At 39.8% G+C, this 23,757-nt stretch overlaps 1 protein-coding gene across 12 annotated transcripts in view; it reads left to right on the top strand.

Moving 5' to 3' along the window:
- POC1B (POC1 centriolar protein B) overlaps positions 1 to 23,757 on the top strand; it is a 111,699-nt gene that overhangs the window by 47,799 nt on the left and 40,143 nt on the right. For all 12 annotated transcript variants that reach the window (XM_075932901.1, XM_075932900.1, XM_075932946.1 and 9 more), the window contains one exon: positions 1,199 to 1,285. In XM_075932901.1, coding sequence (XP_075789016.1) covers positions 1,199 to 1,285 — 87 coding nt within the window. Of the gene's footprint in view, positions 1 to 1,198; positions 1,286 to 23,757 lie in introns of those variants that run through there.

Genomic DNA, 23,757 nt, shown 5'->3' with positions numbered 1-23,757 from the left:
GTTAAGGACACGAGCAATGCTGGGTAAATCTTCTAGTCTAGTGTATAATGTATTTTGAGCAGAATGCAGCTTTTCATGGTCAATCACTTTCATATCGTATCTCACCATGAATCAGTTTTTGCATATTTTTCAGACATTGTGACTTCCATTCGGACACTTGACCTACCACAGAAACCACTGTTGTCCCACAGCTTGATAAACAGACGTGCTTTGCAAATGAGACTTAGAGTTCTTTTGAAAGTAGAGCTTAGGCTTCTAAATCACTTGGCTGTTTTTTGAAGACTGTATTCCTAGTCTAGCTATGTGCAATCATATTTTCAGAGAAAGGAAAAAAAAAGATGAAATCATAGCAGAAATTTTACTAGGAAATTTCCAAAGATTGGATTACAAAAATTACATACTGCCCTTTTATTTTGGGCTTCAGATCACACCAGACAAGATACAGAGTCCATATTTGGAAGCTTGGAAAAAAGCTAACTGAAATGAATTTTTTTTAGCAGGCATGAAGTGATTCTATTGGAGATCACAGCTGGTTTAAATTTTGGGTATCAGCAGTATTATTACCTGCCCTGATTAACTCAATTTTATAGTCCTACTTCTATTCCTACATTTTCATATTTCTATCATAAAATTTCACTTCTTGATGCCTAGCTCTTTTTACTGAGAATAAGATAAGAACTTCTGAATCAATTATTTTGGGGGGAGTATTTGGGGTGTATAACAAAAGCAGGGATTATAGAGTAATTTGATATGGTCTATACTAAAGTAAGTGGTTAGTTTCTTTACTGTTTGGTTACCAATACATTATGATTGAATCTCAGAGGGATAGCTGTGTTAGTCTGCAACTTTAAAAATGAGTAGTCCAGGGGCACCTTAGAGACTGACAAAAATATATGTAGTATCATGCTCTTTCGTGGGCAAAAACCACTTCTTTGGATCTGAAAAAGTGGGGTTTGCTCATGAAAGCTCATGATACTACATATATTTTTGTTAGTCTCTAAAGTACCACTGGAGTATTCATTATTATGTTTATGGTTACAAAGAAAGACTTCAAACAAAGCAGTTTCTTTTATGAATGTATTACCCTTCTCAGTAGCTGTGTTGATAGAGAGGCCCTCATCTAGCATATGATCTTTGTCTTTTTTTTTTCCATTTTCTATTGATATAGAATACTGACAGCAAAATTTGTTTTTAACAGATAGATCCTAGCTTTGATGTGACAGATACACAGACGCTTGACCCACCTATCACAGATATCAGTTCCTCCATGCATTTCAGTTCTCTGGTAAGTTTTCCGGGGAGTGTGGTTGGAAGGACAAAACGTAGTTTAAAGAATAGTTTAAGGCAACGTGAGCTTTCTCTAAATTGGTAAAATGTCAGCTGAGTCCAAAAAATAGTCTTAGTATTCAGAGAGTCTTAACTTCTTATCCTCCATGTTCAAATTTTGTTCCACAACTCAGAGTGTTAACCAGAAGATGGTGCAAGAGTGAAGTTTTCACTTTGTGTAAGAGATTTAATTTTTATAGTACTGAAGAGAAGCTCATAATTAATTGCTGAAAATCACATAGTATCATTTCTATGTAAATATTTGTTATGACATATTTGATTTTGCTAACTTAAGTTGCAAATAAATAGACAAGTACTGGCAAACATTGAACACTCCTCTTATTGATAGAGTGCCAATAATGATATGATTTGATTTTTCTCCTTTTATGGTGCCAGCTAGCGCAGTTCATTCTAAGAAGGAATGATAGGATTAGCTCCTTTTTAGTGTTCATTTTCATGTAACAGTGTTGTGTGGGTGGAAAGAAAGGCAATATTTAAATGGTGCTTTCGTAGGAGGATTAAAAATGCACACTCGCTGTTGGATAATAAAGGATGTACTGTTCTAGAATTAAGTTAAAATGAGAAATCCTTTTCTAGGATGAGAATGTTTCCTCCCTTCCTCTGCCTCCCCCCTGAATTATTAGCTCTGAAATTGTTCCACTGAATTTAATTATTAGATGACAGGACTTATAAAGAGTGTGCTGTCTAAGGCAATGGTAGTCACCATAACTAGGTTTCATAGCTAGAGTGGATGGATGATTTTATGGTGAAAGCACAGGACTGTGCAACAGCTGTGTGTTTTGCTCACGGTCTTCCCTCATATTTTGTATGATCACTTGATTCCTCTGTCCCCTCTATAAATTAGTATGTGTTAAGAGTTCTTTAATGTTTTAAAAGTGCTTTAAGATCTTTAGATGAAATATTCTATATAGGTTTAAGAGTTGTTTAACCCTCTTTCCTACCCAGCAAAACCGAAAACCTCACGTAATATTGGACAAGGGCTGTTATAATTCAGATGCTTCGATCTCATTAGCAATTTTGTGTGTTCAGTGTCACTAAGAATACTTAACTCTCCAACCTGTCTGGGGTCAAAATAATCCACTCACATTACTGGGTATAATTGCACAAACATGAGGTAGCTAGTTAAGTGAAAGTTAAAAGTTACAGGTACCAGAGTGAAACTGTAGTGAAAGATAGATAGATAAGCGCATCATAGGTAGGAAACCTGCCAACTAATCAGTGGGAGCACTAGTGAGGAGCCCAAGCGGTGGCAGTGGAACTCGGATGGCAGCAAGGTGGTGGCAGCCCAGAAGCCAGGGTGGCAGCAACCTGGGAACATGGGCAGTGGTGGTGGTAGGGCAGCAACAGCCAGGGCTGCGGGGTGGGGGGGGGGTGAGCTGCGACAGCCCAGGAGCCCAACCAGGGCCATATGCTACCTGACAACAGGGTTGGTGCCACAGCAGTCTGATCCGGGCCATATGCCGCCCAGCACCAGGGCTGCAACCTTGACAACCCAGCTGGCTACTGGTCTGGAGTGGGGCCAGGGCTGGTCTGGTCAGCAGGTGGCCTGGCCAGGGCCAAAGGAGCCAGCGGCAGGGAGGAAAGGCGAGCTGAAGGGCCAGTGACAGGGGACCTTCCCTGGTCCAGGAGATTCCCTCATCTGGGACCACTTGGTGCTGGACCAGGGTGGTCCAACCTATAGTGCATTCATAAATGATCTATTAAAAAAAGGGTAAACAGTGGGTGAGGTGGTAACATTTGTAAATGATACAAAATTACTCAAAATTGTTTAAGTCCAAAATAGACTGTGAATAGTTACAAAGGCTGTGTCCAGACTCAGGGGGTTTTTCGAAAAAAGTAGTCTTTTTTTCGAAAATACTTTCCCTGCGTCCAGACTCAAGCCGCGTTCTTTCGAAATTAATTCGAAAGAACGCGGCTTTTCTTTCGATGGCGGTAAACCTCAATTTACGAGGAAGAACGCCTTCTTTCGAAAGTTCCTCTTTCGAAAGAAGGCGTTCTTCAATGTAAATAGGGCGTCTTCGAAAGAGAGCATCCAGACTCACTGGATGCTTTCTTTCGAAAAAGCAAGCCGCTTTTTCGAAATTTCTCCGTGCAGTCTAGACGCTCTCTTTCGAAAGAGGCTCTTTCGAAAGATGCTTTCGAAAGAGCCTCTTTCGAAAGAAGCCTGCAGTCTAGACATAGCCAAAGAGATCTTACAAGACTGGATGACTGGACAACAAAATGGCAGAGGAAATTCAATGCCCACAGGTCCAAAGTAATAAACACGGGGAAATTGTAACCCAACTATACATACAAAATGATGAGGTCTAAATTAGCTGTTACCACTCAAGAAAGAGATCTTGGAGGATATGTCCATTAATGGCTATTAATGAGGATGGGCAAGGATGTTGTCCCTAACATCTCTTTGCTGGGAATGGGTCACAGCGGATGGATCACTTGATGATTACCTGTTCAGTTCATTCCTTCTGGGTCATCTGCCATGGCCATGACTGGAAGACCGGATACTGGACTAGATGGACCTTTGGTCTGACACAGTATAACTATTCTTATTTCTTGGACTCATTGCTGATAGTTCTCTGAAAACATCTACTCAGTGTGTAGCAACAATCAAGAAAACTAAGAGAATGTTAGGAACCATTAGGAAAGGGATAATTCAGTAAATATGGTAATGCCACTATAGAAATCCACAGTACACCCACTGCTTGAATACTGTGTGCAGTTCTGGTTGCCTCATCTCAAAAAATATATTAGAATTGGACAAGGTACAGAGAAGGGCAACAAAAATGAGTAGGGATTTGGAACAGCTTCCATATGAAGACAAATTAAAAAGACTGATTGTTCCACTTTGAAAAGAGACAACTAAGGGGGGAAGGGGAAATCTGATAGCAATCTATAAAATCATGGTATGGAGAAAGCGAATAGGGGAGTGTTATTTACCCCTTCCCATAATGTAAGAACCAGGAATCACTCAATGAAATTAGTAAGTAGTAGGTTTAAAACAAACAAAATTAAATACTTCTTCATACAATGCACAGTCAACCTGTGGAACTCATTGGCAGGATGTTGTGAAGACCAAAATATAACTAGGTTCAAAAAGGAATTAGAAAACATCATGGAGGATGGGTCCAGCAATGACCATTAGGCAAGATGATCAGAGATGCAACTGGATCTTCTAACTGTCCTAATCCTCTGACTGCCAAAAGTTAGGAGTGGATCACTCAGTGATTGCCTGTTCTGTTCACTCCTTCTGAAGCATCTGGCATTGGCCACTGTTGAAAAGGATACTGGGGTAGGTGAACCATTGGTCTGACCCAGTATTGCTCTCTAATATTATAGTTTGGACAGAGTGGGAGTCACTCAACAGTCAGAAAATTTTCTGGCTACCCTATAATTTTTGAAGTTTGTTGTACCTGAATCTTAATACTGATTGCACAATTCAAGTGCACTAAGTATTGATAACAAAGAATTATATAGAAATCCCCAAAGCATTTCTTTTGATCAGGTTAACTTAATACGTTTTTTTAACTGACATATGACTGATTTATGAAGCATTTGTGTCCAGAATGCATCTTGTGGAGTTGCATACCAAAATGGAGAGTTGAGCTATTCCTGGTAGCATCCCTTTGATTGCTGACAGCATCCCTTCCTCTTTATAGCCTTTTGTCATTTTTATTAAGAGATGTAACAACAAAACTCATCTACATGACTCTGCCAATAATGTACCAAGTGTGATTGAGTGTGATGTACCAAGTGTGAAAGATAATGTAGAATCAAATGAAATAAAAATATTAAATGAATCAACATGTTCCATAGAATCGCTATGGATAGAAATTCCATGCTCCAATAATAAGAAATTAGCAGTAGGGATATATTACCGACCACCTGACCAGGACAGCGATACTGACATAGAAATGCTGAGGGAGATTAGAGAGGCTACCAAAATAGAGAACTCTATAATAATGGGGGATTTTTATTACCCCTATATTGACTGGATACATGTCACCTCAGGAAGAGAAGCAGAGATAAAATTTCTCAATGGCTTAAATGACTGCTTCTTGGAGCAGCTAGTGCAGGAACCCACAAGGGGAGAGGCAATTCTCGATTTAGTCCTGAGTGGAGTGCAGGATCAGGTCCAGGATATAACTGTTACAGGACCGCTTGGGAATAGTGACCATAATATAATAACATTCAACATTCCTGTGGTGGGAAGAACACCTCAGCAGTCCAGCACCCTGGCATTTAATTTCAAAAAGGGGAATTACGCAAAAATGAGGTGGTTAGTTAAACAGAAATTAAAAGGCACAGTGACTAGAGCCAAATCCCTGCAAGCTGCATGGAAACTTTTTAAAGACACCATAATAGAGGCCTAACTTAAATGTATACCCCAAATTAAAAAACATACCAAGAGACCTAAAAAAGAGTCACCGTGGCTTAACCACCATGTAAAAGAAGCAGTGAGGGACAAAAAGGTATCTTTTAAGAAGTGGAAGTCCAATCCTAGTGAGATAAATAGAAAGGAACATAAACACTGTCAAATCAAGTGTAAACATGTAATAAGAAAAGCAAAAAAAGATTTTGAGGAACAGCTAGCCAAAAACTCAAAAAGAAATAACAAAATGTTTAAGTACATTAGAAGTACATTAGCCTGCTAAAAAGCCTGTGGGTCCCCTAGATGATCGAGCTATAAAAGGAGCAATCAAGGACGATAAAGACATTGCGGAGAAACTAAATGATTTCTTTGCTTTAGTCTTCACGGCTGAGGACGTTGGGGAGATTCCCGAATCTGCACCGTCCTTTGTGGGTGATGAATCTGAGGAACTGTCCCGGATTGAAGTGTCATTAGAGGAGGTTTTGGAACAAATAGAAAAACTTAATGTTAACAAATCTCCGGGACCGGATGGCATTCATCCAAGGGTTCTAAAAGAACTCAAATGGGAAATTGCTGAGCTATTATCTGTGGTTTGTAACCTATCCTTTAAATCGGCTTCCGTACCTAATGACTGGAAGGTAGCCAACGTGACACCAATATTTAAAAAGGGCTGTATAGGCGATCCTGGCAATTACAGACCGGTAAGTCTAACTTCAGTGCCGGGCAAATTAGTCGAAACAATAGTAAAGAATAAAATTGTGAAGCATGTAGAAGAACATAATTTGTTGGGAAAAAATCAACATGGTTTCTGTAAAGGGAAATCCTGTCTTACTAATCTGTTAGAGTTCTTTGAAGGGGTTAACAAACATGCGGACAAGGGGGATCCAGTAGATATAGTATACTTGGGTTTTCAGAAAGCCTTTGACAAGGTCCCTCACCAAAGGCTCTTGTGTAAATTACATGGCCATGGGATAAGACGGAATGTCCTTTCTTGGATTGAGAACTGGTTAAAAGACAGGAAACAAAGGGTAGGAATAAATGGTAAATTTTCAGAATGGAGAGGGGTAACTAGTGGTGTACCCCAAGGGTGAGTCCTGGGACAAATCCTTTTCAACTTATGCATAAATGATCTGGAGAAAGGGGTAAGCAGTGAGGTAGTAAAGTTTGCAGATGATACCAAACTGTTTAGGATAGTCAAGACAGAAGCAGACTGTAAGGGACTCCAAGAAGATCTCACCAAACTGAGTGATTGGGCAACAAAATGGCAAATGAAATTTAACGTGGATAAGTGTAAAGTAATGCACATCGGGAAAAATAACCCCAACTATATGTACAGTATGATGAGGGCTAATTTGGCTACGACAAATCAGGAAAGAGATCTTGGAGTTATCGTGGACAGTTCTCTGAAAACTTCCACACAGAGTGCAGCGGCGGTCAAAAAGGCAAATAGGATGCTAGGAATTATTAGGAAAGGGATAGAAAATAAGACCCAGAATGTCTTACTGCCCCTGTATAAAATTATGGTACGCCCACATCTTGAATACTGTGTACAGATGTGGTCTCCTCACCTCAAAAAAGATATTTTGGCCTTGGAAGGGTTCAGAAAAGGGCAACTAAAATGATTAGGGGTTTGGAACGGGTCCCATATGAGGAGAGGTTAAAGCAACTGGGACTTTTCAGTTTAGAAAAGAGGAGACTGAGGGGGGATATGATAGAGGTCTATAAAATCATGAGTGGTGTGGAGAGGGCCAATAAAGAAAAGTTATTTATTAGTTCCCATAATAGAAGAACTAGAGGACACCAAATGAAATTAATGGGTAGCAGGTTTAAAACTAATAAAAGAAAGTTCTTCACACAGCGTGTTGTCAACCTGTGGAACTCCTTGCCAGAGGAGGCTGTGAAGGCTAGGACTATAATAGAGTTTAAAGAGAAGCTGGATAAATTCATGGAGGTTAGGTCCATAAAAGGCTATTAGCCAGGGGATAGAAATGGTGTCCCTGGCCTCTGTTTGTCAGAGGCTGGAGAGGGATGGCAGGAGACAAATTGCTTGATCATTGTCTTCGGTCCACCCTCTCTGGGGCACCAGGTGCTGGCCACTGTCGGTAGACAGGATACTGGGCTAGATGGACCTTTGGTCTGACCCAGTACGGCCGTTCTTATGTTCTTATGTTATGTAGTTTCTTGGTAATATTATCAATCTGCCACTCAGCCGTGACTTTCACCACACCCTACTTCTGCGTTATAGCGTGTGCTTTTCCCTTTTTCCCTATCTCTGAATTTCAAAATTATTGTTCCATGCACCTTCTTTCCCCACCTCAAATCCAGATCACAAATCTATACCCTCCACTTCCCCCTCACCTATAATGATATTTGCCCCACCTACTGATTATCTCCCCCTCACCTACTCAGACCTCTGATGCCATCATTCCTAATCTCACACCCTACCCTTCTCTGTCTCTGGGATACCTCCTCTATATCTTAAAAATAAAACAAAATGCTCCCTCCAGCACCTGGCTTCCAAATAGCTTGCTCTCTCCATCTGACACTTCCTTTACAGCTTTCCTGCCTTGCAGAGGCCTGTCCTCTTGCAGCTCAAGCCCAGGATCAGTGCATGGCAGGTAAAGGGGTTTGGACTTCTCCTCTCCCTTTCTTCCTAATTCCAACCCATCCCCCTTATCAGTCCTTCTGAACAAACCAGCAACTGTCATGTCTCCTCTCCCTCTTCAGGCTTCTGTCCTCTGCCACCTACCAAAGTCCTCCCCATGAGCCTTCCTCTCTGATTTTAATTCCTGACTCATTGTCTTTTTCTCCTCTCACACGTCCTCAGTGACTTTAACTTCTGTGTTGATGACCCATTCAACCTTTTAGTTTGCAAGTTCCCTTACGTTCACCTCGTCATTTGACATGCATCTCTGGTTCAATTTTCCCATTCAACAGAACTGCCGTATCCGTCAGCCTTTCAGTCCATTCGCATTGCACTTCTTACCTGCTTTCAACCTTCTCTCTTTCTTCCAACACTCTGGTCATCTGAAGAAGTGGGCTGTGCCCACAAAAGCTCATGATACCGTCTACATGTTTTGTTAGTCTATAAAGTGCTACCAGACCATTTGTTGTTTTTTAAGTTTTTCAACTGATACAATTCATTCTCTCCATGCTTCACTCTCCTTCATCCTTGACTCTTTAACCACAGTCTCCCTTCACAGGCTCCAGCCTGCCTACCATTTGCCTGGCTTACTCCCATCTGCTTTCTCCTTTCCTTGTGGAGTGTTTATAGTGGAAATTCTGTGATCAAGCTGGATTCCTCCATTACAAATTAATTCTCTACTCACAGTTCTGCTATCTTCCTAGTTGAACAGCTCTACTCCAGTGTAATTGTATTCCTCATTCCACATTTTCAATCCAAGCTATCTTTTTGCCACTTTTGAATCATTTCCCAAACCCTCCACTTCTTTCTTTTTCACAGGATCTTACTGATTTTTCTTCTAAGAGACAATTTGACAAAATATGTGACCTTCCATTTTCTCTGTCTCCTCATACAACTCTTTCCTACTTCTCTACTGTCACTCCACCTCATCCCAACACTAGGGATGCTAAGTATCAGGTAATTGACTAATCAAATAGTCTATGCATTTTACTGTTGTTACAGTTCAAAGACAAAAGCAGTGCGTGGAGCCCAGGGTCAGCTGGGGACTCCCCCGCTGACCCCAGGCTCCACACAGTACTATTGCTTTGAAACACCGTAGCGGCATTTTAAAGTGGCAGCACAGCACAGAGCCCAGGGTCAGCTGGGGAGTTCCCAGGTGATCCTGTGCTCCATGCTGCGCTGATGCTTTGAAATGCTGTGTGGAGCCTGATGCTGGGGTCCCCGCAACATTTCAAAGTGACAGATCCGTGTGGAGCCTGGGGTCTGGCTCAGGCTTCAGGCGGTGCTGCCGCTTTGAAGTACCCGTCTTCTTCCTTCCCTCCCCCCTTGCTGCCTTCTGTCAGCATTTGCTTATGAGATAGTTGACTAGTCCTTCACATCCCTACCCAACACTTGATCTCACTTGTGCCCAATCTCATTCATTAATGAGAGGTCAACTCCTGCTTCTAACCAGCCCATGATACTAGCCTCTGTTTCCCACTTATTCATTCTTCATAAACATTCATACTTTCTTTTTATGATGCCTCTCACATTTTGAGCAGTTCTACAAAGAACCCTTGTTATTCCAAAGCCATCCTTGAAATTCTCCTTTGCTGTGATGCCTCCAAGCAACTTGACAATGGTCAGACTCCTGGTGTGTTGAGACTACTGCCTATTATGTTGATCTACACTATCTCATTGTTCACTTATGTTTCCCCATCCCTGTATCCACCTATTGTTTCCTTTCTTATCCGTAGATTGTACTCTCTGAGGAAGAATTTTTTTTGTTCTGTTTGTACAGTATTTAGCAAAGTAGTCCATGACTAGGGCTCCTTGGTGCCATGGTAATATTAATAACAAACTTTTAAGGTGAAGACTGGGTATTCCCACATCTACCTTGTGGGTTTGTGAGGTCTACTGGAGGGCAAAACTTGTGAATACAGACTCCTAAGATCTTTAGGAAAGGAGCTTATCTTCTCTAGACCTTGAGTGCATTAACCCCTTGAAAAATCCTTATAAACTGTAGGTTTTAATTTTGGGGAGTTCTCACAAACCCATCCCCCCTGTGAGCCTTCTCCATTGCTGCTTTGAGGGCCTTTTATATCCCTTGCCTTAAGACTCCAATATAGGGATCTTGTAAGCTATAGCACACCAACCTCCCAGGAAAAATGTTTGTCTATTTGGGGGTGGGTATTGCTACGAAGGGTCAAAAATGTTAATTTTTAAAACTTTGAACACCTATTTTTTGGTATTATATCTTATGAATCCCTTGTCCAATTCACTTTAAACTTAGTAGAAAAATTCTACATTGAACCAACATCTATCAGATCATCTTTGACAGTGGTATGACTTTTTTGTGTATTTCAGATAAAGGAACAGAATTAGGCTTCTAATGAGAGGTCTCATTAACCTTAATATGGAGTGTCTTTCTTCCTTTTAATTATGAAAGCATTGGGAATTAATGAATTATATGTTGAAATAGTTCTGGGGCGCTGTAGACCGATATTTCTTAAACTGTGTTCCGTGGCACACCTCCGACTGAGTTCAAAATGGCCACCCTTAAAGGAGCAAGCAACCTTAGTTATTTATTTATTTGCTCAATAACTTTTCCATGGCGCTTTTTTTTTTTTCCAACAAAAAATCCTTGGTGTTCCTCATTAAAAAAAAAATTGTTTGGTGTTCCTCTGTCTTAAAAAGTTTAAGAAACACTGCTATAGACTATTGATTGTTAGATTTTTATGTTTCAGTAAAATGAGGAAGAAAAACAATCCCTAGATGTGGCTGTGTGTTAATTTTTCTTTGTTTTGTTTTTGTTCATACAATAATAATAGGACAACTAGAATTTGCATCATTGTTAGCTAGAAAAGGCTGCACTTCTGAATATTTCTCCCTGCAGTCCTATTCTAGCCAATAAATACTATAGTTGTCTTCAACGTGTAGGAGGAAGTACAAAGGAACATTTGGGGGACATAGCAGGGCCCGGGTCAAACCCACAGCTCTAGTCCCAGTTCTAGGGGGAAAGAGTTCACTTGTGAAAACAAAGAGAATATTTCAGTAAATGTTGTGGCAACAAGGTATCCTAGTTACTAGACAACATTGCAAAATCAGCTCAGAGTCACTTCTCAACTACTTATATGAGCAGAGAATTGGGAAAACCTCCTTGAATGAACACAATTTATGAAGTTGTAAAAGTTAAAAACTAAATTTTGTCCCATCTTCAGAAGAGGGATATAAAATCCCATTTAATTGGTTAACTGGTTAAGCATCTTATTTAAAGCCGTATGGAGAGGATTGCTCCAGCCTGGCTGAAGAGGCTACTTCTCCGAGTTCCCCACCTCCCTTCCGCCACAGGCGGGGAGCTGCTCCAACTCCCACCAGTTAATTTTAACTGGTATGCTTCACATGTTAAGGGTTAGGCTTACCAGTTAAACATTCACATCTCTACTTCAGAATCAATTTGAAAAAAGTAATTCAACTATTGTGCCCCTCAGATAATCCCAGTAACTTGTAATTAATATGCTAAATTTACAATGAGTAGTACGCATTGCTCATTAAAAACATACTGCTCTTTAGGTTAATAATGTTCTTCATTGGCAAGATATAGATTCACAGATTACAGTTCTTCAATGTGTGTGAGAATCTCAGATTGTTTAGGAGCTTCAGGGGGTAGCTGAGTTAGCCTGTTACAGGAAAAAAAAAACAAAAATCAAATGGTCTGATAGCACTTTATAGACTAACAAAACATATAGATGGTATCATGAGCTTTCTTAGGCACAGCCCACTCTGTGCCCACAAAAGCTCATGATACCATCTACATGTTTTGTTAGTCTTTAAAGTGCTACCAGAACATTTGTTGGTTTTTTCAGATTGTTTAGTTTATTTTTATAATAAAGGTGATACAGGCAGTCCCTGGGTTACGTACAAGATAGGGACTGTAGGTTTGTTCTTAAGTTGAATTTGTATGTAAGTTGGAACTGGTACATATTGTAGGGGGAAACTCTAGCCAAACATTTCTCCAGAGCTCAGTTTTATTCTCCCACACCTCACTTCCCTCAGTCCTTTATTCTCAAGCTGAGGTGTCTGCTGAGAAAAGCCGCTCCGTGTCTCCCTGGTCTGCTGGGGGGGAGGGATGCTAGCTTCGTGTCTCCCTGGTCTGCTGGGGGGAAGCAGCTAGTGCGGGGTTGCCTCACCCCGTTTGTAAGTAGGGATCCGATGTAAGTCGGATCCATGTAACCCGGGGACTGCCTGTACTTGATTAAGGTGGCTTTCTCGCTTCTATGTTGTTGAAGCCCCATTCAGTATAATACTTGCCTTTTCTCTCTCCCATCCCTACTGTACTATAGACAGCTTAATATTGTCTTTGTGTTCCTGAGTTACCAAAAAGTAAAAAAAGGACTGGAAAGGACATTTTCTCCCTATAGGACTGGGGTTTTGTTTCTGCCCCACCCTTTGATTTTTGCTTTTATGTTGGGGATGTATTTTTTCAATTAAGTGTGTATACTAATGCACTGTTAACCTGAGGTCTCATAATAAACCCTGAGGTAAAAGAGCAAGTTGATGTCTCACTAGCTGTTCTGACAGCAGCAGGAAATTACTGTGAAGGCTTTTTAATGTTCCATCTGTTGACCTTGCTCATGTAAACAGGATTTGAAGGAAGCAGAGCAGTGTGAAGTCTGAACGAGCAATGCTGCCTGCAATACTCGTTTGCTGCCCTTATGAAAAGCATGATGATTTTGTTAATTGTATACAATATTGACTCTGCAGTTAAGACTGCTAAATATTTAAGGGGGCATAAGAATTCTTTCTTTTTGCGGGAGATGAGTAGATTAATTTGAAGATTTTCAAAGTGTTTTTAAGTGATCAAACTTTTTTTTGATACGGTGTAACATTTTAAAGAAGGGATTAGAATTCAGAAATGCTCAGAAATTATTCAGAAAGGTGAAACATTGCTAACTACCCCATGCCTCTTTAGTAGTTAGTGTTTGGATTACTGGATGCTAAAAGTTTAAAAAAAAAAGTTGTATTTATTTTCATAGACATTAATACAGACTCCCCTTCTTCTCCCACAACCCCTCCCAAGAAAGGTGCTTATCCAGAATGGTAGCAGTTTTTCTGACCCACAATTGAAACTTCATTCTGGCATGTAGCTACTACCAGTATAGATGAAGACAAGAGTTGTCGTCCTATGCCAAGTAGACAAATAATAGCCAGTGCAGAAGCAAGATTTTGCACCATTTTCTCTTCCCAATGTGCAAGCCATCTTCCCCAGCTCTATGCCTACCTCAGTGGAGGAAGTTGCCTTTGATACTTCTCTGTCTGGGGCTCCATCTTCCCCCCCCCCCCCCCCCTTGCTTAATGTAGCACCAAAGTTTCATGGAACAGAGGAGGGCAAAGAAAATTTTCTCCAAGAAAAAGTGAAGGAAACAGTTACCTTCCTGTTCCTTTCCCTACAGTTTTGGATCGGAGTCTGTGCTGTTCATTGTCTGTTCATGGGCTGAACAATGCACTAAATTAATGTGCTCTTAAACTTCCCTTGGTCAGTGTATGCTACAATACTGTCTTTTCTTGGCCTCTCTTACACATTTCCTGGGCACAAACTCTCTCTGATACCTCTTCAAAATAAAAGAAGAGAGGGATTCTTCAGCTCAGTTGCTTTAGGCCTCAACACCAATGCTATCCACCTAGCCTTCACAGTAGGTTTTAGGCACTGTCAGGCTGTCCCCACTCGCGGCTTCTTGCGCAAGAACATCTTGCGCAAGGGTTCTTGTGCAAGAAGTCTTGCGCAAGAAAATGTCCACACTGCCATGTGTGTGCTGTGCTTTTGTGCAAGAGCTCCCATGGCAGTGTGGACGCTCTCTTGTGCAAGAAAGCTCCGACGGCCATTTTAGCCATAGGGCTTTCTTTTGCAAGAAATCCCTGCCAAGCGTCCACACTGCCCTTTTGCGCAAGAGCTCCTGAGCAAGAGAGCTTACACCTGTTTAAAAAAGAGTGTAGCTCTTGCGCAAGAAGACCTCTCTTACCACGCCGTACTGTAAATTTCCTTGCACAAGAGCGGGCGGGCAGTGTATACGTTCTGTGGATTCTTACGGAAGAACGGCCATAATTGCTCAAGAAGCTGCGAGTGTAGACATAGCCTCAGTGTTCCCTCTCAGGTGGAAGGCAGCAGAGCTTCACAGGTGATTAATCAGCCCCACCCAGTCAGAGGCCCAGTGATCCATTCATGGAGCTGACTGACGGGGTGGGGCTGATTAATTACCTGTGAAGCTGTGCTGTCCTGCTGTTTAGAGGGAACACTGCGCACTGTCCCTTGCTTTTGGCCTCTAGGCATACCAAGTGCAAACCTCATGTCTAACCTCTACTCTTAGCAATGGACACGCAGCCAAAGCAGGGACCTCTGAATAGTCACCGCTTGTCTACATGGAAATATAGTGTGCAGCAAACCAGGTGGTGAATGTGCTGTAGCCTGCCACGTACTAAGTCACTGTGTGGTTACCACTACCACGTGCTAGCTGTACTGTTAAAACAGCAGGTCAAAGATCATGACAGAATTTGAGTGTATGGTAGCAGAGTCCACAGTGAGTTACTGTGGGGCAGGGTAGAGCACTGCAGATTTATATCTCAGTTTTCCACAGTTGGTCCCTAACTGGCCATGTAAACAAGTTATCAGAAAACTTTTTTAGAGTTTTGACTGAGCTTTCTTTGCCTGTGCTAATTTGCTATTTGCTCCACTTCTCTCCCTCTTATATACCCCTTCGTCACCACAGCTTCACTCTGCGCCTATGCCTCTTTACCAGCTTCTTCCTTGCCCTGTCCACCTTCCCCCTGTCCTTTCCTGTTTTGTTTCCATTTAGCCCATTAATGAACTGACTTTGTTTGCCGTCATCAGGTTTTTCACTTGGCTTGTGTTACACCTTTTCCCCACCCTGTCTATCTTATCAATTTTGATTGCAGGTTCTTTGAAACAGGGCTGGAAATGAGGCCTATTCTTGGTTGGCAGTACCATAATAATCTTGATTAATAATTTAATTCTTAATATTGTGTTTCATGTTGTAAAACTAACTGGTGATTTTTAGTAGTTGTGTAGGTGACTGAGAGCTGACAAAATTCATATTTTTTTAATGTAGCAGCAAAAGTGTTAAGTGAAATGGTTAAAGAAAGTTTATCATGTCAGTCTATTATTTTTTGTAGTTCCTAGCAGATCATCACATTTCTGGGAACTGGAGGTGTAGAAGTTCCAGGTATTATTTCTGTCTCAGAACTTCCTGAGATACTGTACTTGTAAGCTGCCATAGTATTTTTTTCCCCTGGGCTGGGAATCTAAGCTGTTTATCCAAGTTCACACAGCTGATTCTGAGGCATGTAGAAAATGTCCCACAGCTACCAACCCACACATCCAATAACAACTGGTTCCTTCCTCTTCCTGTGGAAGAGTAACATTCTCTGAGAAGAACTGTACCCTCAGGAATGCAAAAATCAGCAGCTAGTCTTTCACACAGGAAATTACTATTAAAGCACTTCCAGAAAAGCCCTTCTTTTATTTGGACTGTCAGCTGGTAATGATCTTTCTACTGGCCTAGAATATAATTTATACTGATCTAAATGCCATTTGTGAATCTGTTAGTTCAATGAAAAATAATGAAGCTAATGTTCACCAACTCTGTAAATCTATAATACCACTCTAGTTTTGAATATAGTGGCACAAATGAATTTTGTTGAATATTTTATTAGTTAATTTAACTGAACTTAAAAATTATGAAAAATATTTGGTGGTATTGTGTGTGTGTGTGTGTCTGAAGTTGTATGCTAAAACTAGCACAAATTGACACAAACCTAAAGAACAAGACATGCGATGCTGAAACATTGCCCTTGAATTACCCTGTTATACCTAACCAATGTATGAGTCTGATTAGTAGTACAGGATGCTGACAATCATGTGTGCGGTGAAATCTGAATGTGAACTGAAATGCTAATTTAGTAAATAAAAATATTTAATATGCAAAATGAGTTTTAAAATAGTGATTTATTAGCGTGTTTCTTTTTATAACATATAAAATCTGTTCCTCGTTTGCTTACCTGACAGGTCTCAAATCAAAGCTGTAGAATTCTGTTTATCTTGTTACTGTCCACATTGTTAACATCTAGTTCAGTCAAGGGATGCAGCTACCTGCTCCATTTTAAATGATGGAAGTGACTTATGTCCAAGTGATCTGATTGAGCTAGAGCATATGTATGTTTGTTTTTTGTAAGGAAGATCTCCAATCTTGTCTTAGATTTCAAGTGACAGAGAATTCCTTGTTATGCTTTTGTTATCTGTTACTATCAGAAAACTTCTCTTCAAGGTTTTTATTAATCTTGGCCATATCAACTTTTTTAACCTTTTTTCAATAAATTAAACAGTGTTTTAAGACACACACTATAAGTTTTCCAGTCCTTGAATCATTATTATAGCTCTTTTTTGTGAATTTCTTCCAGTTTTTCCACAACCTTTTTGAAGTGGGGATACCAGAACAGGACAAAGTAATCAAGCAATAGTCTTACCAATGCAGTAACACATATATAATAACAACACCCTCCTCTTACTTTATATTCCCCTATTTATTATATAAGCAATGTTTTCATTTGCGCCCTCAACTATTATATCACACTGCAAGCTTTTATTTAGTTGGTTATATACCATAATACCTTAGTTCTTTTTAGTGACACTGTTTTCCAAGATAATCCCCCTTCCAGTGTCCCCTTTAATCTTTTCCATGCATATGCAGATTTTTTCCATCTGTGTGTGGAATAAATTTTTATGTGCACCAAGACATGTGCGAATTAGTACTACCAATAAAAACAAAAAAACTTAGCTGTGGGCATTCTTCTAATCAGCTGGGCAGCATCTGAATCTCTCCTGAGCTGCCACATAAGCACCCAGGGAATACTGACCCCACATAGCTATGTAAAAACAAAACATTTTTCATGATGTCATTGTAGCATTTGAGTGATTTTTTTTTTTTTTTTTTTTTAAGTAAACCTCTGATGCCATGGACTACATGTATGATCATTAAAAATGATAGCTCAATTAAATATTTAAATTAGTTCTTTTGTCCTATTGTAAATATAGTCAGCATTCAACAAATGAAAAATAGTAATTAATGGGAGAGGTATAATATTCCTGTTTATACATGTCTTTCTTTTACCACCGTTGATTTTAATGTTTCTCTTAGTTATTTCTCTAGTACGTGGTGTGCAGTATACTATTCATATAATTACTTTAATAAAGCAATTAAGTATTGCTGGCATTTTTAATTGTCTTGATTTACTCATCTCACATTGAGCTTTGAAATATCCTTTAAATATCACCAAGGCCCTAATCCTGCATTCTAATCAGCACAGACAGAGTTTTGTGTCTTTGCAGAGACCATCCATTTTTATGGGACTGCTACATGGGTGTGTGTATGCATACTCACAGAAATGCATACTCACAGAAATGACAGGATCTGGTAATATTTGTGCTAACAATATCTTGTGTGTGACAAAGCTATGCATTTAATCTGATCTTTTAGATGGTCAATGTGTATATAGAGGTGAAATACTTGGGGCTGAAAATAAGCATGTAGCTTCTTATCTTTCCTGCTGCTGCTGCTTCTGCTTCTTTTTTCATAAATTAAAAAACAATGCACTCCAAGATGTGTTTTTCTTGTGACTAATATGCTTGCACTTCCAAGAGTCTCAGATGAAAAGTATATTGCATTTCTAAAAATATGGATGAACATAATCTTATTTTACAGATGACAAAATTGAGGTAGAGAAACTGCTACTTGTTCAGGGGTAAAAAGCAAAGAGACCTAATCTCTCACTTGTGGAAATCTGTGGAAAAGTTCTCATTAGGAATAGAATCCATGTTTCAGGACTGCAGCTGTCCTGTTCCAACTATCAGACCACAGTTTTATAGATCAAATCTCCAGTTGTTTATATTGTATAGCAATAAACACTTGGACTGTCTGTCCTAATTTTGGTATATACCTGAATTTGGGCTTCAGCTGCACATTAAAAGGAAGTTCATTTAAACTGAAAAGGTATGATTTATGTTAGATCTGAAATTTTGTGTCAGGGCTTTGACATGGCATTTGTAGAGGGATACACCCGTATGTGTGGACCTAGCTAATAAAAGTTGACTTTGAATAATATAAGTCTTGACAGTTCCTATCTGGAGGTCACTGGAGTGAATATAACATTGCATGTCACTGTGTTTGGAGCAACAGAAAAGTGAGCAAGGGTTGAGCAAAGCTTTTGAAAAAATCTTAAACAAGAAATGATCTGGTAGACTTTATAGACTAACAAAACATGTAGGCTGTGTCTACACTGGCACCTTTTTCCGGAAATGCTTAAAATGGAACAGTTTTCCGTTATAAGTATTTCCAGAAAAAGAGCGTGCACATTGGCAGGATGCTTTTCCGGAAAAGCGTCCGTGGCCAATGTAGAAGCGCTTTTCCGGAAAAAAGCCCCGATCATCATTTTTGCGATCGGGGCTTTTTTGCGGAAAAGACTACTGTGGTGTCTACACTGGCCCTTTTCTGGAACAGTTTTCCGGAAAAAGGACTTTTGTCTGAGCGGGAGCAGCATAGTTTTTCTGGAAAAGCAGCTGATTTCTTACAGTAAATCGTCACTGCTTTTCCGGAAATTCAAGGGGCTAGTGTAGACAGCTCACAGCTTATTCCGGAAAAGCGGCTGCTTTTCTGGAATAAGTGGCCCAGTGTAGCCACAGCCGATGATGGTATCATAAGCTTTCATGGGCACAGCTCACTTCTTCAGATGACCAGAGTTTTGAGTTTAGGATGTGCAGACCCAAAATAAATAGGGGAGGAGAGGAGAAGAAAAAAAGGAAGGGGGTGGGAAACAAGGAGCAGAGGGTATGAAAATATCAAAGGGAAAAACAAGTAGGCAGAACTGGTAATCTATAAGCACCTGAAAATTGGATAATTAAAAAGAAACAGATAAGAATCAAAGGATAGCAATTAGATAGGAAAGGTACTAACGGCAAGAACCTACACAGACTCGATGAGAAGGTTATGAGTGGAGGAATTGAATTTGTGGAGGAATTGTAATTCCAATGCCTCTCTGTGTATTTGGCTTGTAGAATTGGTTTGTGACAAGATAGTAATATATAAACTTCACTTTGTTTTTTATTTTGAGCATAAAAGGAATATTAATCTATACCAATGCTGTATTTTTATTATAATTGTATGTGTTTACCTAAACCCTAACTTCCAAATATTAACAATTATCCAATGATGTATTTATTATTTTTAAATCTGCTATTTTGTGATGCTGGTATTGTGTATAAAAGAACTGCCACAGTATTTGGGGTGTGAATTAGCATGGGTAAGTTGTGTGACTAAAACACATCTATAATATTGAATAAGTTCTTTCTGGACCACAGATGTTCCAGGACCAAAGAGTTCCAGTAGAGCGCTGGTGCCTATGAGCCCTGCAGGATGCTGCTCCTTGCATCTGGGCAGCTGGGCATGCACCAGCAGAGCTGAGAGTGCAGCGCACCCCAGTGGGGCTGCCTGGTGGGGCGGAGCCCATTGTGTTGGAAGCTGGGCTGCCCAACATGGCAGGCAAGGAGGGGCATGGACCACCAGGGCAGCAAAGCCTGCAGCTGGTCCAGAGCTGGGGAGGCCAGTAGCAGGGGGTCCAGATATGACTTTCCCTGGTCTAGCAAAATCCCTCAACTGGGACCAATCAGGTCCTGGGGTTGCCAGACCAGAGAGGTTCAACCTGTAATCTCTAATATTATTTCCTTAATTAGTGGCATTAGTTAGTATGTACATTTGATATTCAAAGTCCAGGAGCCAACAAGTTCCCTGAAAAAATGTTCACATTTGCTGTCTTGTGAAAGTTGTGACTTGAATTGCATCCTGATTGTCTTGCGTGGGCTGCTGGAATCATGACCCTTCTCCTGATACCTAAGTATCTATTTCATTTGGGGTTGTTTTGTTTTGAAGTTTCAACAATAGCAGCCAAAAAAGCCCTAGTCAGCTATAAAAGTGCTTCAAAACACAGTTGTTTACAGCAACCTTGGAAAATTATATCCAAAGTATTACCAGTGAATTCTCTGGACTCTGGATAACCAAACAGAACTAGACTTTCTATACCTAGCAAAATTATGTTCCACCACATTTAACACTTTATTTGTTGCTGGGCAATATATATGTTTTGATGAACTTCTAATAGAATACTAATTACAATAAATGAGATGTCAAAGATATACCAGGTATGTCAGACCACTCTATTGAAATGTTTCTTGGACTTTTAGGATGAGATTCTCCAAAACTCTCAGCAATAGCTTAATTCTTCTTCCGTTGGCTGTAAAAGAAGCAAGGTGATACCAGTGCTAAGCAATTCTGAAAATTATCAGTTTTGTGTTATTCAGAGCTACATTGAATCTTATATTTATCCAAACACATTAAAGAGCATGATATATGCTTTACTAAATGATATATGCTTTACTAAAACTCCCCAATGAAATGGATTAACATGACCTTAAAGTTAGCATATATACAGTTTTTCAAAAAAAATTTGAAACATGTTTTCACTTCAAATGTTTTTTTTCTGGCAATATTGTTAGAGCATTTTTGTCCTTTTGAAACCTTGCTTCAGCAGTCATTTTAAATGTAATTATTAATAAAGTTTGTCAGATACGGATGTGGTGTCACCATCACATAGTACTATTTCTCATTTTCCTGGCTGGAAGTCAGGGGTTTAGAACGCAAGCTGTGAAATACTATTTTTCTGGCACTAGTATCTGTCCCTGTGGCGGACTCCACAATCAGTTGTGCTGGCAGCATTCGAGTTGTCTCTAGTTCTCATGTGGCTTTGTTGAAGAGTGGTTTCTCATTCTCTTTACTCCATGACATATTCTTGTAAATGGTTGGACTTGGAGAGATTTGCATTTTTCCACAGAAGGAAAGCTATATATTGGGTACTGTTATAGGTAGCTTCCTGCTTTTAAATTCTCCCTCCCGATCATAAGGGGAGAGTACACTTGAAACTGATAGATATTTTACAGTCTCAGCTCTGCTACTGAAACATATTTTTGAAAGAAACAAAACACTGTCTCTCAACGGAAAGTTAGGAACTAGGATGCCAGGCTACCTCCTGAGAGCAACTAAATGAATACTAGAAAGACAGTGATCCGTTGATTTATTTTTATAGAGCTTTGTTGGTTGTATGGCCTGGTACCAAAGTATTTCAACACCTCACAAACATTCATTAATTTATCCTTACAAAACTCTTGTGTTGGGATGAGGAACTAATGTACAGATGGCAACAGGGTGACCCTTGCTTCCTGCCTGCTCATGCAGAGATCCAAGGAGCCATCTTACTCTCCTTTACTTGTTACCCATATCAAAAGTAGCAGTATGGAGAAAAGCAGCAATCCCTGGGCTGCTGTTCTTCCTCCTATACTGATGAATGAGGAGACACTGGCAAGGTGTGGGTGAATCTTAGCTTCTTGCCTTCCTTTCAATCCACCTCCACGTACTGGCCAATGCAGAGTAGGAACAGGGATCAGATTGTGACTCCAATCACAATTAATCTGGTCTGTTTCTGGGCCAGTGCAGCTACGTGCTACCTCTTACTCTGGGTATATTGTAAAACTACAGTCTAGCATAGTGCAGTTGTAGATAGTCACATTCAAATGAGACATCTCTGGTATATCAGGAATAGAACCGTTCTGAGTCCCAATCCAGTGCCTTAGCCAAAAGTCAGTTTGTATGTGTGTAGTGATTTGACTTTTCTCTTTGCTTTCTACCCTAAACCAAGTAAACTACTTTTATTTAGGATAACTGGAACAACTTGTGCGTGTGTTGTGTACACTAATCGCTTGGGAACAACTGCTATCAGGCACCTGAGAGATAAAGAAACTGATCTGTGAATTTCCTGCTCAGTTGGTGGTGCACAGAAGCTGAAGGATGATAGGATGAGTCACATTTGCTATGTTTTAGGAAATGTCCTTAGAAATAATAAAGTTGTAAGGAAAACTTAGACACAACCCTGGTCTTGGGCAGTGTAAAGATATTCCATGATGGAGGAGCAGCACCTGGCAGCATTTTGCCTTAAAGGGAAGAATAGCTACTATGCTTGAAGTGACTGTACAGAGATTTTACACCGCTAATGACCCTTTGAAATGTGCAGTTTAGTCATATCCTATGCAACTGGCCAACTCTGTTGGTGTGTTTATAAGGAGTACATTGTAGGAACTGTGTGGCTCCACATCTTCCCCATATAATTTTGAAGTATCATACCCTTCCCACAGATGCAGAGCAGGAAGAACTCCTGCACACCTTAGAGTACCTATGTTGCAATTCTGCTTGGCCCCCTTATGCATGCTGTGCAAAATGGGGAGTGGGTTCTTTACATCCTTTTCTTCTCCTGCTCCCTGCCAACCAATGTAAGAGCAAGGCTGAAAATGATCATCCGTGGTTTTCTATTTTTTTCCCGCTGAATTTTGATGTTACAGATATATGCATATTTCATAAGCTCCCGTCTCCAAGTACAGTGTAAATTAGTTAAGATAGGTTCCCAACTACCTAAAATCAAACAAGCTTATTAAAGAATAAAAGTTAATTAAAAAATTCTATTTAATTTGCCTTTGGAATGTAAAACTGAATGAATTGTATTTGGCCTGTTTTCCCTAATGTTAGCTAGTTACCGAAGTAGGGCCCTTCATCAGTTGACATTTTAATGTAGAGATTTGTTTTTCATAACCAATCATTGGATTAACAACCTCTGTTCCCTTGCAGTGTCTAGTAAGGCCTATGTGATAGTTGGTTTATTTTTAATTTTATCCTTTGCTAATATCAAGACAGGACAAAATGCTATTCACAGTACAAGAAATCAGGATCTGGCATCAAATAGATATATTTTTTTATTCAGATATTTTTCATATGTTGCCAGTTAGTGGTAAAAGAACATTCTTTTTCTCATACAGTTATGCTGAGTCTTCTCTATTAAAGCATTTTTTAGAAGAGTTCAATACATAGACAAAGCCAACTAATTCAAAATTCTACCTATAAGTTGTACCATTGAATGGGTACATATATAGTCTAAAGTGATTCACTGTAAATTTAAAATTGGTCACTTTATTTTGTTTCAGTGGTTTCATATTATCTGTCCTCAGTTTTAAGAACTTTCTGCTGTAGCCATTTACAGATAAATTGAAGACCATCTTTTACTACATTCCTTTACTTTTTTTTTTTAAACTATGGTATAGATATTGTTATTTTTAGTCCCTAAGATCAACATATATATTTTTGTAATTTATGAAAGTATTTCAATATGCTTCTTCCTGAATTTGTTATATTTAGAATTGATTAGCTGGTAAGGAATTTCTCACCTTTGGAAAATGGTTTCAATATCCCATGTGGTG

Source organism: Pelodiscus sinensis, chromosome 1 (genome assembly GCF_049634645.1).
Source record: "Pelodiscus sinensis isolate JC-2024 chromosome 1, ASM4963464v1, whole genome shotgun sequence".
NCBI classification, from domain to species: domain Eukaryota; kingdom Metazoa; phylum Chordata; order Testudines; family Trionychidae; genus Pelodiscus; species Pelodiscus sinensis.
This window is presented reverse-complemented; position numbering and strand designations above follow the sequence as displayed.